This window comes from Mangifera indica, chromosome 14, assembly GCF_011075055.1.
Source record: "Mangifera indica cultivar Alphonso chromosome 14, CATAS_Mindica_2.1, whole genome shotgun sequence".
In the NCBI taxonomy this organism is placed as follows: Eukaryota; Viridiplantae; Streptophyta; class Magnoliopsida; order Sapindales; family Anacardiaceae; genus Mangifera; species Mangifera indica.
In genome coordinates, this window is record NC_058150.1 from 3,238,425 (window position 1) to 3,254,191 (window position 15,767).

Here is a 15,767-nt window from a genome sequence, read left to right on the forward strand (position 1 = left end):
TTAAAAATTAATAATTTTCCTAAGATTTTTTTTTTCCTTCTCAATTTTTTCTACGCCGTTACTGGCTGGCTTCTGTCTCCCTCCTTTCTTTCTGAAGCTGGAAACCGGATGAAGAACATCTTTATGTCTTTAAGAAGAAGCTAGATTTAATCTATAAGATATACTTGTGAAATGACACAAGATTCTCTTCCGAAGAAGTGTATACCAGAATTTATGAAGTGCGTCCAAAACTCATTATTACCAATTTTCAACAAAACATAATTTGTATGCAGGACAAGACAGGAGCTTGGGGAATTAGTCAAACTTTAAATAATATTTAATTATAATTAAATATATATGGTTAAATAATTAAAAATTAAAAATAAAATAATATTTAATTATATATATAAATTTTATCTATAATTTTATTGGATATAAATTATAATTTTTTAATTTAAAAACCCGAATATATATTTAGTTGGGTGTTCAGTTCCCTGTCGAAAACAAACCACAAACTGATCTATCAATAATTCTCGTCTGGCAGCCATGGAAGATCCTCCATCTCCAAGAAAAAATATTCCTTCATTCACGATCCCAGTTGATTCTGATAACAAAGCAACTCAGTTTCATCCATTTTCACTCTCTTCTCCTCACATGGTTGCCTTTCACCTTGCATGGCTTTCTCTCTTTTCTTGTTTCTTCTCCACCTTTTCCATTCCCCCTCTTATTCCCATCATCCGTGAAGACCTCAAGCTCTCACAATCCGATATAGGCGCTGCTGGCATCGCCTCCTTCGTGGGCTCCATCTTCTCACGCTTCGCCATGGGACCCGTCTGCGACATGGTGGGCCCACGCATAGCCTCCGCCACGGTTTCTCTCCTCACAGCACCCATCATTTTAGCCACTTCTTTAGTCTCTTCGCCTGCCTCATTTGTACTCATTCGCTTCCTTGTGGGGTTTTCTCTGGCAAACTTTGTAGCCAACCAGTTTTGGATGAGCTCCATGTTCTCCGGCTGCGTCGTCGGCCTCGCCAATGGAGTCTCCGCTGGCTGGGCCAACATGGGCACCGGACTAGCCCAGTTAGCCATGCCACTCATATTCACAGCTATCTCCTACTTCAATGTGCCGTTATTCACAGCATGGCGTCTCGCTTTTATTATTCCTTCATTGTTCCAAGCTTCAACGGCCATTTTAGTTTTATTGTACGGTCAAGACCTGCCTTGCGGGAACTACAAAGAGTTTAAGAAAACAAGAAAAAATTCAAAGGAAGAAGATGAGAATTTTCTGCACGTCCTTTTTAACGGTTTGAAGAATTACAGAGGGTGGATACTGGCTTTAACGTACGGATACAGTTTCGGGGTGGAGCTGACTATTGATAATATTATAGCACAGTATTTTTATGATAGGTTTAAGGTGAATATTCGGGTGGCCGGGACGATTGCGGCGACGTTTGGGTTGGCGAATTGGTTTTCACGGCCGATGGGCGGGGTGGTTTCGGACGCGATGGGGAAGAGGTTTGGGATGAGAGGGAGACTCTGGGGTTTGTGGGTGGTGCAGACGGTGGCTGGGTTGCTTTGTGTGTTACTCGGACGAGTCAACTCGCTGTGGAGTTCTATTGTCGTCATGTGTGCTTTTTCTGTGTTTGTTCAAGCCGCCTCTGGCCTCACCTTCGGCGTCGTTCCTTTCGTTTCCAAAAGGTGAGCTCAGTTCAGAACTGAACTGAAAGATGTCGACAGTTGCAAAAGCTATGAATGACTAACACGTGTACTTTCATTAATTAATCCAAAATTATTGACACCCTAACTGTCACGTAACAATTCAATGGAGATTTGATACCGAGAAAGCCGTACTTGAATCTCTTTTTTAAAGACAACTATCAAAGAAATGCTCATTGATGTTGCTTTGATGTCGTGTGTTTTTATTCGGACGCAGGTCACTGGGAGTGATATCAGGGATGACGGGGAGCGGAGGGACCGTGGGGGCAGTTGTAACCCAGATGCTGTTGTTCTCGGGCTCCAAATTGTCTAAGCAGACAAGCATTTCACTAATGGGGCTTATGATGATCGTTGCCACTCTGCCCCTCACCTTAATCTACTTTCCACAGTGGGGTGGCATGTTTTGTGCTCCTTCCTCAGGTTCAAATCTGGCCAGTCATCAATATTACCTGCTCCAGTAGAGGAAGATTTCAGTGAAACCAATGGATGTCTCATCTGTACATTCATTCAATAAAATACTTTTACATCTATATTCCTTTCCATCATATATACTGTTCTCTCTCTGATAAGACCAAAATTCCAAGGTACCAACAATTAGATAGACCACAAAGTGCTATTAAGTCACAAAAGAAACCAAACGATGTAAAATAGTTTTAGGAAATGATCACTGTCCAATTCTATTAGTCCTTTCATCGAAAGTAACAAAAAAAATTACGCCAGGATAATAAAGAAATGGCCCTTATCGAATGGACAAAGAAAAGACCAATTAACAATTATGCAATATTGCATAGGAACCTTAATTTAACTAGCCATTAATTTTAATCTGCATTCTCTTGGGCCATTCAGTTTGATTCACTCACACCCTGATAACTCTGCATCATTGGTGCAGACCACTCAAGGAAAAATTGCCAACTATGAATCAGGCATCACGGTTTTACTTAAAATCCTTCAGTAGTCCAAAACCAAATATATAGTATCCTACAGATGCTCACTATGGTATTGATTCAATTCTTGTTCTGCATTCTTATTTTAATTTTAGCAGCCACAGAGACTAAAGAGTGGCACTCTTCTGTCAAAAGTTGAAGATTTTTCCCACAATAAACAACAATGCAAAGGTAAATGAGTAAATCACATGGATAGTTTCACCAGCTCAAAGTTATATATCTTGACATCATTATCATTATTATATTTCAAAGAACAATAAATTAGACAATTAGAAATCCTAAAGCACAGAGATTTGGTTTCTGAACAACAGGTTACGGGTTCAACCTTCTAGAAGTTCAGCCGTAGGCCACAGATCAGAATTTGGTGAACTCAAAAGACATGTCATGTGATTTCTGAGCAATGAAAAAAATTGTTAGATAAAGTGAAAATTACAGAATAACATGACTTTCATTGTATAAATTTAACGACCTTGAAGCTATGCTGAAGTGAAAACACCTTGTTTCTCAACGATGTTCTAAGCTCAGATAAAACTCCCTGTGATGATGGCACAGCCCACCAACCTCCAAGGATCCCTACCAAAGTCATTTTCTGATCTATGACTTGAACTCTAGCAAGGCAAAGAAGCTTATAATCTTGCACTTCAACTTTGTTGGCATATATAGTCTGAAAGGTATCACAAAATAAAACAGGAGTCCAAACAGTGAATCCAATTAATACCACAAGCTTCAGTTATTCATTACTTTTTTACAAGAAACTGTTAAACTATATCAAGAGAAATTATGAGATGTGAAAAGATAGAAGAGTCCTGACAGTACTTAGAAATCAAAATACATCTTTCTTGTCATAGAACCCAAAGAAGAAGTAAATTACCATCCCCAAAGAGTTTTATCCTTCTTCCTTCTCAGAAACAGAAACACTATTCATAAGTAAGGAATCACATTGACAGAACTGCCCACAAGATCTTGGGTTCTTTATGAATTCTTGCTTATAAGTTCAAAACTGTGTAACAGCTCGGAAAGAGACTAGAAGTTCCACAATTTTTTAAACATGACACACTTAGACAGAGAGAGGCATATGAAATGATATTTTCTTTAGATCAACTCTCTAGCACTGATTTTGCCTGAGCCAAAGCCCGAAAGACGACTTTGATTTTGGACGTGTCTTTCATCCATATCATCGTAAAAGGTTTGATTCATAAATGGGGATCATATAACAACAACAAATGATAGGATTTACAGAATAAGTTGCCTAAAACCTCCAATTATCAAAATCTTAAATTCCTCTTTCATTAATATTCAGGTTTCCCACCAACTCCACAAGCTCTATGAAGTCTTGTATTTCCCTCCCATTCAAAACCCTCACGATGTAGTTGTAACCACACCATACTTGAAACTAGATACCTCTACGAAGTTTCCAAGTTTTCTGTTGCAGCAATATCAAAATAAATAAGAAGATATAAGAAGAAAGTTCACCTTAAACAAGAATAAGTGAGGCTTTTGACGCATCAACTGATGGCTAAACTGCAACATTAAAATATGCAGTTCAGATTTAGTCAAGCAGAAGAATTGAGCATAAGAAACTGACTAAAACACCTGAATTGCCTTTCGTATTAAGAAAATATCAGATATAACAAAAAACTGTATCAGCCACAAACAAATCTCCATTGATTTTCTTGAAAAAGAATATCAAGTTCATTGATAAACCATAAATCTATCGTGTCCACGAAATACTTGAACATCAGTCATAAATTAAACAATTTTAGCAAACATGAAGAATAGCACAAGTATTTATATATTATGTGAAAAAATTATATATCAAATATGAAAACTATCTATATTGTTTTCAAGTTCAAAATCATTTCGACTTACTAATTTGGACATTAAGGCTTCATAATCAACAATCAAGTTTCACATACAGTCTAAGGTTTGGAAACTAAAATTCTTCATTCACCTCAATATGTAATTGTGATCACTCCATGCTTTAAAAAAAATAGAATGGAGTTAATTCTAACCTGTTCAACATAAAGATAAACTGACAGAGTACTAGGCTTTGTGCTGATGAGTAAAAGAATGATTTTTATCCCAAGTAGGAAAGGATGTTCCCAGTTTATCAACACAGTAAGAATAAAGGATGCTGGAAACCAGAATTTCCTTAAAGAAGTCCAAAACGCAAATGGATCTTCTTGTGTGTTTGAACCATCTGACATGTCTACGCGATAATCATCCAATAAAATATCTTGCACATCAAAAAGTAAAGTTATTAACAGACGTAAAACTTAACATTATAGGACTTCAGAATGGACAGTGAGATGATATGCTCACCATCCATAGCATATGTAACATGGGGTCGAAAGCAGATTGATCCAAATGCAACTGACACACCAAGCATGCATCCAATAGTTTTGCATCCTGAGACAGTCCAAATCACAAAAAAGAGGAAAAAAATAGGACATTAACAGTATTAATCACACAACATTTAAACAGATACATAAAAAATCACATAGCAGGATAAAATCTTCTAATGTTCCAAGAATCAGTGCAAATCAAACATGAATAAAATGGAAACCATTTCCCTATAAATGGATTAAAACCCTAGAAAAATCTTCATATCATATTAGTTTCCAATTCAAAACGAGTATTGTATCAGTTTGCAATCATACTAGCAAGTACAACAACAACAATTAAATTCTTCTATAACATTGAATAATAAGTTCTCGATACATCGTTTCTGCATCAATTCCTCCACTCTCGACAGCAAAATCGATGTCACAAAAACACTAACGCATTGACTGATACAAATATCAATACAAAAAGCACAACAAAAACTTGTAAGCAACAGGAGAGAAATAATAAAATAGCATTACTTGCCTGATACACAGAATTTCTGAACAGTTTTACTTCGTATATTTAATAGATGCTGAAAACTTGAAATATTATTATGCAGCAGAGGTTCTAGGTTCTTTCTCCTTGTATTTAACGATTCGAATTTTCCATAAACTGCACTAAACTATATACATAATTAAATTGCACAAATTCAACAAAAAGGAAATAATTTTCAAAAAATCACAAAGTTGAGTGGACTGACTGCGAGAGACTGGTCTAGTTGAAGTAGCAATTGCAGCAAGCGACTGTCTAATTGGATTTAAAAGTTTAGCTGCGTACGCCATTTTTGTCAGTACACTATCATCTCTGTTGAGGCTCTAATTCAGAAAGCGAAAAAATAAAGTAAGAAGGCTGAAAACGTAGTCGTTTTACAGATTAACTTCATGTTACTGACACGACGTCGTCTAGTGCCCGCTCTGTAATTTAATATTTGTGAATCAAATCAATTGATAAATATTACAAAAATGTTGCAAAATATCCAACTCTCCAAACAATAATATCTAGTTACGATTGAATCCTTAGTGAGATCGAAGAATATTTGAAAGAAGCAAAGGATAAGCCAATTTCTATGGCTCCAAGTTATTATATTGCAGTTCCTAGAGCTAACGCCCAAGTTTATGGTTTTCATTTGAATCAAAATAAGCCCAACCCAAGGTAAGATTGAAAATTTTGTATGTACAGAATTGAATATTTGAGTTTATGATCATGTAAGGTTCAACTATGAAGCTCTTGATTGATTGACTGTTGTTTTGAAGATGGACGGAGAAATGCAGTGTAATTAGATGTTGTGATAAAAGGGTCGGAGAAAAAGCAAGAGAAGAAAAGAATTACTACGAGTTGCTGGGTGTTTCTGTTGACGCAAATCTGCAAGATATCAAAGAGGCTTATAGGAAGTTGCAGAAAAAGTACCATCCTGATATTGCGGGCCAACAGGTCACTTTTCTTTCTGGCTTTTATGTATATATTCTAGCTCAAACTTTGTTTCGAATCAAATTTGAAAGGAGGTTGTTTCTTGTTTAGGGTCATGAATATACTCTGATGCTCAATAAGGCTTACAAAGTGCTGATTAAAGAGGATCTCAGGAAAGATTATGATGCTTCAATTGGTCAAATGAGACTGCGCTTTGGTAGAAACGGCTTGGACTCTGCAGGTTACAGCTCCTGGAATGGACCATTGAGACCACAAGCTCTATTTGTTGATGAAAATGCTTGCGTAGGTTATTCTCTTAAACTGTTATATTACTTTTCATTCACCTCAAGCATGCCCTCTTTTCATAATTCACCTTTAGATTGTAGCATAATGTAGATTTGGCTTGGATTATATAAGTCTAGTGAAGCATGGTTTCTGCAAATATTGTCAGGGTGCAGAGAATGTGTCCACCATGCCGGTAACACATTCGAAATGGATGAAGCTATGGGATGTGCACGAGTGAGAGTTCAATATGGCGACAGAGAAGAAAAACTCGAGGTATGACAACTGGGAACTTTGCAAGTATTATTTGTGTATCTCTTTGTGAGAATTGATCTGAAGGGTGGCTCTGAAAATTTTAGGTTTCAGTTGAGTCATGCCCTGTGAACTGCATCCACTGGGTGAACAGGGAAGAGTTGGCAGTGCTTGAGTTTCTGACTCAACCTCAGCCAAAAAAAGGATATGGTGTATTTGGAGGAGGCTGGGAAAGACCTGCAAATGTTTTTATGGCTGCAAAGGCATTTAGCAAGCAGCAGCTCAATCAGCAATCTGAAGGTAAATTCCAAAGAAAAAGTAATATCTTTTACCCATTTTCCATAAATGATTAAATGAAATGGGAACTACTTCTGCAATGTCGTTGCGTTGCAGCTCAATCAACTGTTGAAAAGGAAACGCCTGCTCAAGCTGAGGCTCGAGTTAATGCTAGTAAGAAGCTCGAGAGGGAGAGGTTCTCCGGAGTCTGGAATTTCTTCAAACAAGTTTTTCACCAAAACATGTAGACACAGGAAGTAAATTATGCAAGCCATGAAAAAATGGCAATGATGATGTGTCCTCAAGAAGCCCAAAAATGTAAATTGCGGACAGTTAAAAGGTCCTAAGATTAAATTTATGTAATCTATTAATCTTATGAAGACAATAGTGTACAGCTACCATATACAATGAATAGTATAATACATGTATATTTTAATATATCACTATAGTAGTCGAATCATATATCAAAAATATAATTTTTTATATCATATATCGTATTATATGATATACTTTTTAAAAATATGTATTGATTCGTATCATATAATATATTTATAATATCATATTAATTTAATACATAATATGATATATGTTATACGTATTAAGATCTCTCAACAAATTCTTCAGACATTTTGCCTTGTTAAGTAGTTGCAATGTTTCTCTCATATTTAAATAAAATTTTTATATCTTGAAATATCAAAATACCAATAACAATTAATAAATAATATTTTGTTAGAAAATCTCGAAACTTTGTTTTTTTTTTTTTATTTTATTTTATTTTAACTCAATAAATTCCTAATAATGAGGGATCGGATTCGCTACATTACACGCAAACTAACAAAAAATACTCACAGTTCTGTTTCTTTATTGTTACGACACCATGACTCTGAAAGTGCCAGAAGCTCAGCTCTGAAGCCAAATCAAGTCACTCTCTTCCTCATTTCAATTCAATTTGCTTTCATTTACTCTCTCTCTTCAGCCGAACTTCAAAGTCAGTCTTCAACCGTTTCGTTTGTTCGTTGTTTCTTGGACTCGGTGCCGTGAGCGGTTTACATTGGATGGATCTCGGTTGCATCTCGAGGTGAGATAGTGGGGGAGTTGGAGTGAGACGGCGTCGGTTTGTAAGATAAATGAAGCGAAAACAGCAGAAATTATACTTGAACAGATGGAAGCGGAAGATTTTCGCCGCCATTTTGGTTGGCTTCTGTTTGGGTAGTTTGGTGTTGATGCAGAGCCATTGCATGAGAATTGTCTCTCTGCGACATCGTTTCGCTCACAAGCCGAAAATTGCCTTCCTCTTTATCGCCAGAAATCGGCTTCCTCTGGACATGGTTTGGGATAAATTTTTCAAGGTATGTGTTTATAATTGGTTAATAAATAATTTAGAGTAACAATTTAATCATTGTCAGTTTGTCGTAATTACTGTTAATTTTTGTTGACGTTATGATTGGTTATACATTAAGATTATAAATTTAAAAATTCCATTTTGAATGCATTTTTGTTTTTCAAATTAGTTTTATTCACCTCATCAGATTTTTCTTGACTTCGAAAATAGGAAAAAGGGAAATTTCTAATAGTTTGATGAAACTTTAAAGGGAGAACTTTAGGTGCTTTATAATGATTTTCATAATTATAGGCAGGTTTATGACGAATTTGGTAACTTAAATATTACTTGTAACGGGTCAAAACTTAGGGATTTAATTTTTTTTTTTTCTATTTTTCTTAAGGTGGACTGTGTTATCATGGACTTTGTAAACGGGAGAATTACTGCTAAGCATTGATGTTGTTGTTCCAGGGAGAGGAGAATAAATTCTCAATTTTTGTTCACTCAAGGCCTGGGTTTTTTTTCAACAAGGCAACAACAAGATCAGTCTACTTTTTGGGTCGTCAAGTTAATGATAGTACACAGGTTCATGTTCTGTTCATGGGATGGAATTTCTAAATAAAACCATGAGGAGACAATCTATGGTTTTGTTCATGTGATCTTATTAGATGAAATCTTACTGACAAAAGTTGTTTTAAAATTTAAATTCTGACTCTCCTTTTCTATTGACACTATAATATTTATGATAAATTTCAGGTAGATTGGGGAGAGGCAAGCATGATTGAGGCAGAGCGTATATTGCTTAGACATGCACTTGAGGATCCTTACAATGAGCGCTTTGTTTTTATGTCAGACAGGTGATAATGATTCTCATACTGCTACTTCGTAAAATTATCTTGTGTGCCTGTTGTAGTGGGTAGGATTTTGAGTTTTCAGTTAGTAATAAATAGGAGGAGATTTGGGTACTATGTTATCTAACAACATACAAGATTTTTGTTTTCTTTTCAGCTGCATACCTCTTTACAACTTCCACTATACATACAACTATATAATGTCAACTTCAACTAGTTTTGTGGACAGGTTAGTTGGCCAGGCATATCTTTTGACAATATGCAGTTTGCTTTCTATAGACTTATTTTTTTTTATCATCATGTTTGGACGGATATGAAGCCCAACCATCTTTAGGCAGAGAATGAAGCTCCAACCATTTTGTTGTATTGATCATTCCTGAATTTTACAACAAAAAAGAGAGTGTTGTGTAGAAAAGGACTTTAGATTGTATATCTGTTATGAACAGTTGGTGCGATGAATGTTATTTGTTGGATCTCCCAGGTACTTGCTAGTATGTTTCAAAACTGTAGAAGAATAAAGTGGTTGATCCTTGTTTATAGTTATTCTCTGGTGTGAAAGTTAAAAGAGGCAGAAAAAAGTATGAAATTAAGAAATGAAAAAAAAAATTAGCGTATTATGTGGTATGTTACTTATAGTTCAAGTCTACTGGTTTTCATTATATTTTGGCAAGAAGGAGAGATATTCTTGTCAGATAAAGGTCAGTTCTTAGTATCTTCATTTGATCAGTGCTCAGTGGCTTGATAGAGGTTCATCTAAGATTGTGTATAATGGTACAACATCTATGAGACATTTTGCATAACAATTGGTATAGCAGTTTTTTGGAGCTGAGCTGTTGAAAGTGGAAGCTATCTACAGTTGATTTGACTCACCTTAAAAGTGTATATTCACTTTGATGATCCAAAGAAGAGCAAGCCCACATCCATGGCCATGTTCTAGTCCAATAAGGGGATTACTTGAACCATTCCTTTTTACTGGCATGCTTACATTTATTCTGTTGATTGTCATCCCTAGACAAAAATATGAGTTATGATGTTTATTTCTATAGTTCTAGAGTAATTTGGCCCTACTTTTATTACTTGTTTAGGTAAAGATCATAGTGTTCATAGTTGCAATTAAGCTCTACTATTGGAAAGAATTGTTATTCTCATGTAGAATTAGTGCTAGTGTTTCTACCAATATTCGAAGATTCTCAAACTATGTCACTGTAATTGTAATCTGAAATCATGTCTCTTCCGGTAGCGTGCTTTATCATAACTTATCAATGCCAGTGTTCTTTGTTCTTTCCTGCATGCCAATTTTTCTCATAAGGCAATTTTGGTATAAATATAATGCAGATATACTTAATGTAATTTGTGCAACATCAAAAATTTCATTTTAAATTGGTTGTAATTGTATATTTTTCAATGCAATGGGGGAAACAGCTTTGCTGATACAAAGCAGGGTCGTTACAATCCGAAGATGGCTCCTGTTATCCCTGTTCATAACTGGAGGAAGGGATCTCAGGTAACAGTTTTGTGTACCGAAATGTTTGCTTTCTGAAAATTTTACAAGAATGTGATGAGAAAGTAGTGATGATAGCTTATGCTTTTTGTCTTGCAGTGGGCTGTTCTGACCAGAAAGCATGCTGAAGTTGTTGTAAATGACATTATCATGTTTCCAATGTTTCAACAGTATTGCAAGGCAAGTAAGCACTTATCATGGGTTTATTTGTTGCATAAAACAATAGGTGCTCATTAAGTCTCTGAAAAAAGTATAGAAGGGTGTTTCTTTTTGAAACAATTGTTAAGAACATAGAACAGAGAAATCTTGTTGTGTGGTAAAGATTTCTTTTTTGGTTGAGGACCTGTTAAATTTTTTATTTCATCTGATCAAATCTATTATAACTATGCAGAGGAGATCACTACCTGAGTTTTGGCGGGAACAGACAGCTGTAAGTAATCTTTAAAGGCCATTTAATTTTTATCAAAAAGTCTCTTGATGTGTCTTCAAGAAAGAGGTGTTAATTTTATATATTAATTTATGATTCTTTGGTTTCCAGCCGGTTGATCCATCCAAGGAGCATAATTGTGTACCAGATGAACATTATGTTCAGACTTTACTGGCCGTAAGTGAAGTTCTTTAATAAGTTATGCAAGAAATTTTCTTTGCAAAAAGGTATAAATTGGAATTTATGGTTTTTGAGAAAGTAGTTACCTGCCTGCTATCAGTCGTGAATTGGATGGTGATAGGCACCTTTTCTATCTTCTAGCTTTTCACTTTGAATTTATTCATCATCATATGAAGGGACTGGAATTGAAATATTAGTCGCACTGCTTTTTTTCTCTCATTATGGTAATTTCAATCTCACTTCTTAAGCCATTGTCTTTAAAATTCAGCAAGAAGGCCTTGAAGGAGAACTCACACAAAGATCATTGACATATTCTGCTTGGGATCTTTCTTCCTCCAATGACCATGACCGCCGTGGTTGGCATCCTGTGACTTATAAATACTCTGATGCCACTCCCAAGCTTATTCAATCTATAAAGGTACGACTCTCTGTTAGAACCTTAACTAAGCTTGTCTCTAACTATGGGCCATGCAGTACTGCAACATTCATGGTTGCTACTTTTTAACTCAAATATAAAGAAAATTTATGTTACTTCCTCATGTGACTTATTGTTTTACATTATTATTTTCTCATGTCACATAGTGGGTAACAACAGGCTGCTTGATTCTTTCACCTAGTATGGCAATGCTGCAATTTCTCACACCTTTTTATTCTTTCTCCCACCTGCTTCCTATAAAGAACTATAGAAATTTGCCCATCAGAGATGACATTTCTCTTATTTACTTCGTTTTTAAGAAACCGTTGCAGTCTTAATTTCTTTTTCTCTTATCTCAAGTAAATTAAAACTCACAGAGAAAGTTGAGTTTTAGTTAGGAACAAGGGATAGATTTTAATGTGAGACATGACTGTGAAATGTTTCGAATTCTAGAAATTAAGATATTGATACTAAAGAAACAAATGTCACCCATACTGCACCATTATTGAAATGAGTTCCACCAAAAATTTACCACTGTTCAATATCACCATTGTCATCCACCACCTGTGTCGCATTGATTGGAGCATCCCAATTGCTAATATGCCATTATTGTGCTGTTGTCATTGTCACAAATGATGTACTGCAACTACCATCATGACTATTTAGGACTGCCATGTTGTTAATTCATTTCAACTTCGTGCATTTAGAAAAATAAAATTGTCACACAATAATGCCTCCCCTTATATTCATAAGTTTCTTTAAGTACTCTTGAATTCAACCTAGAACCTTTATTTGAATTAGAGTTAAAATTTTAAATTTTTCATTTGTTGTTGTCTGGAATAAATGAAGTTCTTGAGGAGACTATGCAGCTAAACTAACCATGCTTGCATTGAATATGATTACTTAATTTGAAGTTTCAGGACTGGTAATATATTAAATCAAAACACAGATATTAACTTCATTTTTCATCTCCAACAAGCTGAGTCTATGAAATTTGAGTGCAGGTGACTTGGCACGAAATGTACTTATTAATTGATTGATATATTTGTTTGCGACTGGTGGAAAAGTTGAGAACAATTAGAAGACTTGATTGAAACTCAAGTTCAAATCTATATTGTTGATCTGATTACAAGATAAATCTAAGCAGATAATTATTTTTGCAGGAAATTGATAATATCTATTATGAAACTGAATACCGGAGAGAATGGTGTAGCAGCAAAGGAAAACCATCCCGATGTTTCCTTTTTGCCCGGAAGTTTACTAGGAGCTCTGCTTTCCGCCTTCTAAATATGGTAAGATCTGTATTTATTTCTTTAGCAATGTGAACAAATCATTTTTATGAGATTTGGACAACATTAGGGATTCAAATCAATTGATGGAACAACCATATTTGCATCTCTTTGTTGATGCATGACTAATTTGGTGAAAAGTCTCATATTATTTGGTTTATGTTTTGCATTTCAGTCGGTGCTGGGAGCTGAGAATATTTAAGCAAGGAGTGAAACAATGGCAAAGTAAATAACATATGTTTGTGAGTTTGACATTAGGTAGGATTAGTTAATCTTAATTAGTCTTGTATTTTGCTTTATTAAGATAATTGAGAGCCCTGTAAATTAGGGATATGTTGAGGGGATTGAAAATAGGGGAAATGCCTACTATGGTGGTGTATATTTTCTCATTTTTTAAAAGATACCTATAAATAAAATGAAGATCTTATTGTTTTTCTCTTTTGAGGCAGAGTGATAAGGTTCACAACTATTGTTAGATAAACTAGGGTTTTATAGGCTCGAACTCAAATTTTTGTTTATAAATTTTAATATTTTATCAGTTTTGTTAATTCTGATAAATTAATTGGGTATTTTACTATTGTCATTGGAATATTTTTCCAACTTTTAAGTCTGTTGACTGTTTTAATCAACCATGGTTCATAACAAAATTCGGGACATAATTTTCTAAATAATAAATTGGATGATTATTCACAAATCAAAATTCAAATTAAAATATGAGACCATCAGCCACTTAGCAGATAAAGCTGCAACCAAAGTAACCGCACTCGTTTCACCACACGTGTATTAACTGAAACTCACACAACGCCTGCGATTCACGTGGCGTTTTGCTATTGGGGCCAACTGTTTCTAGATTTTCAGTTCTGGGTCTCTCTTTCTTAAATGAGAAGTATCACACGTGTCACACTAACAGAGCTCGACTATCTCTTTTCTCGAATACTTCAGTCCACAAGCATGAAACCGACGGGTCGGTGGAAGACCGCCGCAGAAACCTAAACGTGGCAAAAGCATATATTCTGATTTATGTTACCAAACAAGCGTTTCTGATTTATAGGTTTCTTTTTAAATTAAAAAAAGTACACAACTTGGCGAACAAACGGGGGCTAGACAGCACACTCTTTTCCACCAAAAAGCCCCCACGCTTTAAATAAAGAAATTTACTTTTTTATTTTTAACGTGCTTTTTCTTTCTAATATTAGTAGGGACCATATAATTTAACTAAAATAAATGATGTATCAATAAATAGTAAAATTATATGCACCAACTCTAAAATTTAATAAAATTAGTAAAGTATTAAAATTATAAAAAGAATATCTGAATTCGAATGAGTTTGAGTGCGGTCATGTAAGTATGTATAATATTACTTATCAATAAAACCCATTTCAATTTGGAACAAAAAAGTTTATAGGTAAAAAAGTATTACATATATTTTGTGGATATCCAAGAACTCCATCTGTATTTATTAAACAGATAAATTGAGGGTACAGTGATTGGATCTATAATCACTGTACTAAATAAGTTAAGATTTTATAAATATGGTAGAAATTGTATCACATATATTTAAATACTAAAAATTATATTTTTTGGGTAAAATAATGTCACTCATGAAATTTATGTATTTTCAGTATATTTTGGGTAAAATTATGTAAATGGTCACTGGGCAATTTTTGTCACCAGTAGAAGCAGCTGTAGTTATTTTTGTCCAAAATTCGAATTTCTCAAAAAGAAATTCACTTTATAAATTACATCTTTATTCCATTTGTTTTAAATTTTTATTCCTTGTTGACGATATAAGATTCTTCCAGTCAGCAAGCCGTGATTCTTATAGCAACTTGACGACATTAAAAATAATAATTTTTAATTTTAATTTGTAGACCTTCCTCCATACGATAGAAGCTAGGGGCTTATCACTCTACAAAGAACTTAAAATAAAAATATATTTTTTTTTTCAATTAAAAAAGAAGTTGAGAAATGAAAAGCAGTAGCAAAGAGAATCAAGGAATTTAGAATGAGATATAGAAGGAAAGCTTTTTAATTATCCTGCAAACGTGAAACCCCTGAAATTCCCAGTTCATATTTTTTTTGTTTAATCAGAGATCTCGTATGTATTAGTTAGATAAATAAACTCAAGATATAATCATTAAACCATAATCATTATATTAAATAAATCAAAATTTTTCAAGTACAACAAAAATTTAAACCTAAATTTTTTCTTAAAAAATTTTAATATTTTATTAATTTTGTCAACTCTTATGGTCTCCTAGTTCATATTTCACTTGCTAGAAGACCTTGAAAAAAAAATTAATTAAAACTGAATTTTGAAGAAAGGGATAAGGAGATGATAAAGCTTTCCTTTTGAGGGAAAAAAAAGGTGGGAATAATTATTATTCTCCATGAATTTTGTTAGGAAGAAACTTTACCCTTGTGAAGGGTGTGTCTAGTGTGTACATGTATACATGTATATATACAGAGTAATATTATATGTATCTATTTTAAATACATAAATATGAACACACTTATATGTGTCATCACATGTATATATACAT

General features: G+C 34.4%; 4 protein-coding genes across 10 annotated transcripts; 3 read left to right on the forward strand and 1 right to left on the reverse strand.

The window, feature by feature from the left end:
• The first annotated feature begins 460 nt into the window (after positions 1-460).
• Positions 461-2,224, forward strand: LOC123196484 (high affinity nitrate transporter 2.7). Its single transcript, XM_044610541.1, has 2 exons — positions 461-1,676; positions 1,912-2,224. Exons 1-2 carry the CDS (start codon positions 526-528, stop codon positions 2,153-2,155), a joined length of 1,395 nt encoding a protein of 464 aa, XP_044466476.1. The 5' UTR covers positions 461-525; the 3' UTR covers positions 2,156-2,224.
• On the reverse strand, positions 1,731-5,877 carry LOC123196486. 5 transcript variants are annotated; one of them, XM_044610545.1, is made up of 8 exons: positions 5,724-5,877; positions 5,507-5,635; positions 4,961-5,047; positions 4,651-4,874; positions 4,112-4,159; positions 3,108-3,302; positions 2,964-3,031; positions 1,731-2,143 (listed from the first exon to the last, which is right to left on the reverse strand). In XM_044610545.1, exons 1-7 carry the CDS (start codon positions 5,803-5,805, stop codon positions 2,993-2,995), a joined length of 804 nt encoding a protein of 267 aa, XP_044466480.1. In that variant the 5' UTR covers positions 5,806-5,877; the 3' UTR covers positions 1,731-2,143; positions 2,964-2,992. The 5 variants fall into 5 exon arrangements, with proteins under 5 accessions (XP_044466480.1, XP_044466482.1, XP_044466481.1 ...); XM_044610547.1 differs by having other exon boundaries at positions 2,009-2,143; positions 3,135-3,302; XM_044610546.1 differs by lacking the exon at positions 1,731-2,143 and having other exon boundaries at positions 2,815-3,031; positions 3,135-3,302.
• A 99-nt stretch (positions 5,878-5,976) lies between these two features.
• LOC123196485 (chaperone protein dnaJ C76, chloroplastic-like) lies at positions 5,977-7,678 on the forward strand. Its single transcript, XM_044610542.1, has 6 exons — positions 5,977-6,175; positions 6,277-6,454; positions 6,542-6,737; positions 6,882-6,988; positions 7,072-7,264; positions 7,358-7,678. Exons 1-6 carry the CDS (start codon positions 6,090-6,092, stop codon positions 7,486-7,488), a joined length of 891 nt encoding a protein of 296 aa, XP_044466477.1. The 5' UTR covers positions 5,977-6,089; the 3' UTR covers positions 7,489-7,678.
• Positions 7,679-8,081: 403 nt separating this feature from the next.
• LOC123195507 (glycosyltransferase BC10-like) lies at positions 8,082-13,661 on the forward strand. Of its 3 annotated transcripts, none has more exons than XM_044609253.1 (11): positions 8,083-8,589; positions 9,033-9,146; positions 9,318-9,418; positions 9,570-9,641; positions 10,835-10,916; positions 11,013-11,093; positions 11,305-11,343; positions 11,452-11,517; positions 11,789-11,938; positions 13,099-13,227; positions 13,400-13,661. In XM_044609253.1, the coding sequence occupies exons 1-11, from the start codon at positions 8,368-8,370 to the stop codon at positions 13,424-13,426; spliced, it is 1,083 nt and encodes a 360-aa protein (XP_044465188.1). In that variant the 5' UTR covers positions 8,083-8,367; the 3' UTR covers positions 13,427-13,661. The 3 variants fall into 3 exon arrangements, with proteins under 3 accessions (XP_044465189.1, XP_044465188.1, XP_044465190.1); XM_044609255.1 differs by having other exon boundaries at positions 8,453-8,589; positions 8,965-9,146; XM_044609254.1 differs by lacking the exon at positions 9,033-9,146 and having other exon boundaries at positions 8,082-8,589.
• The last annotated feature ends 2,106 nt before the right edge of the window (positions 13,662-15,767 follow it).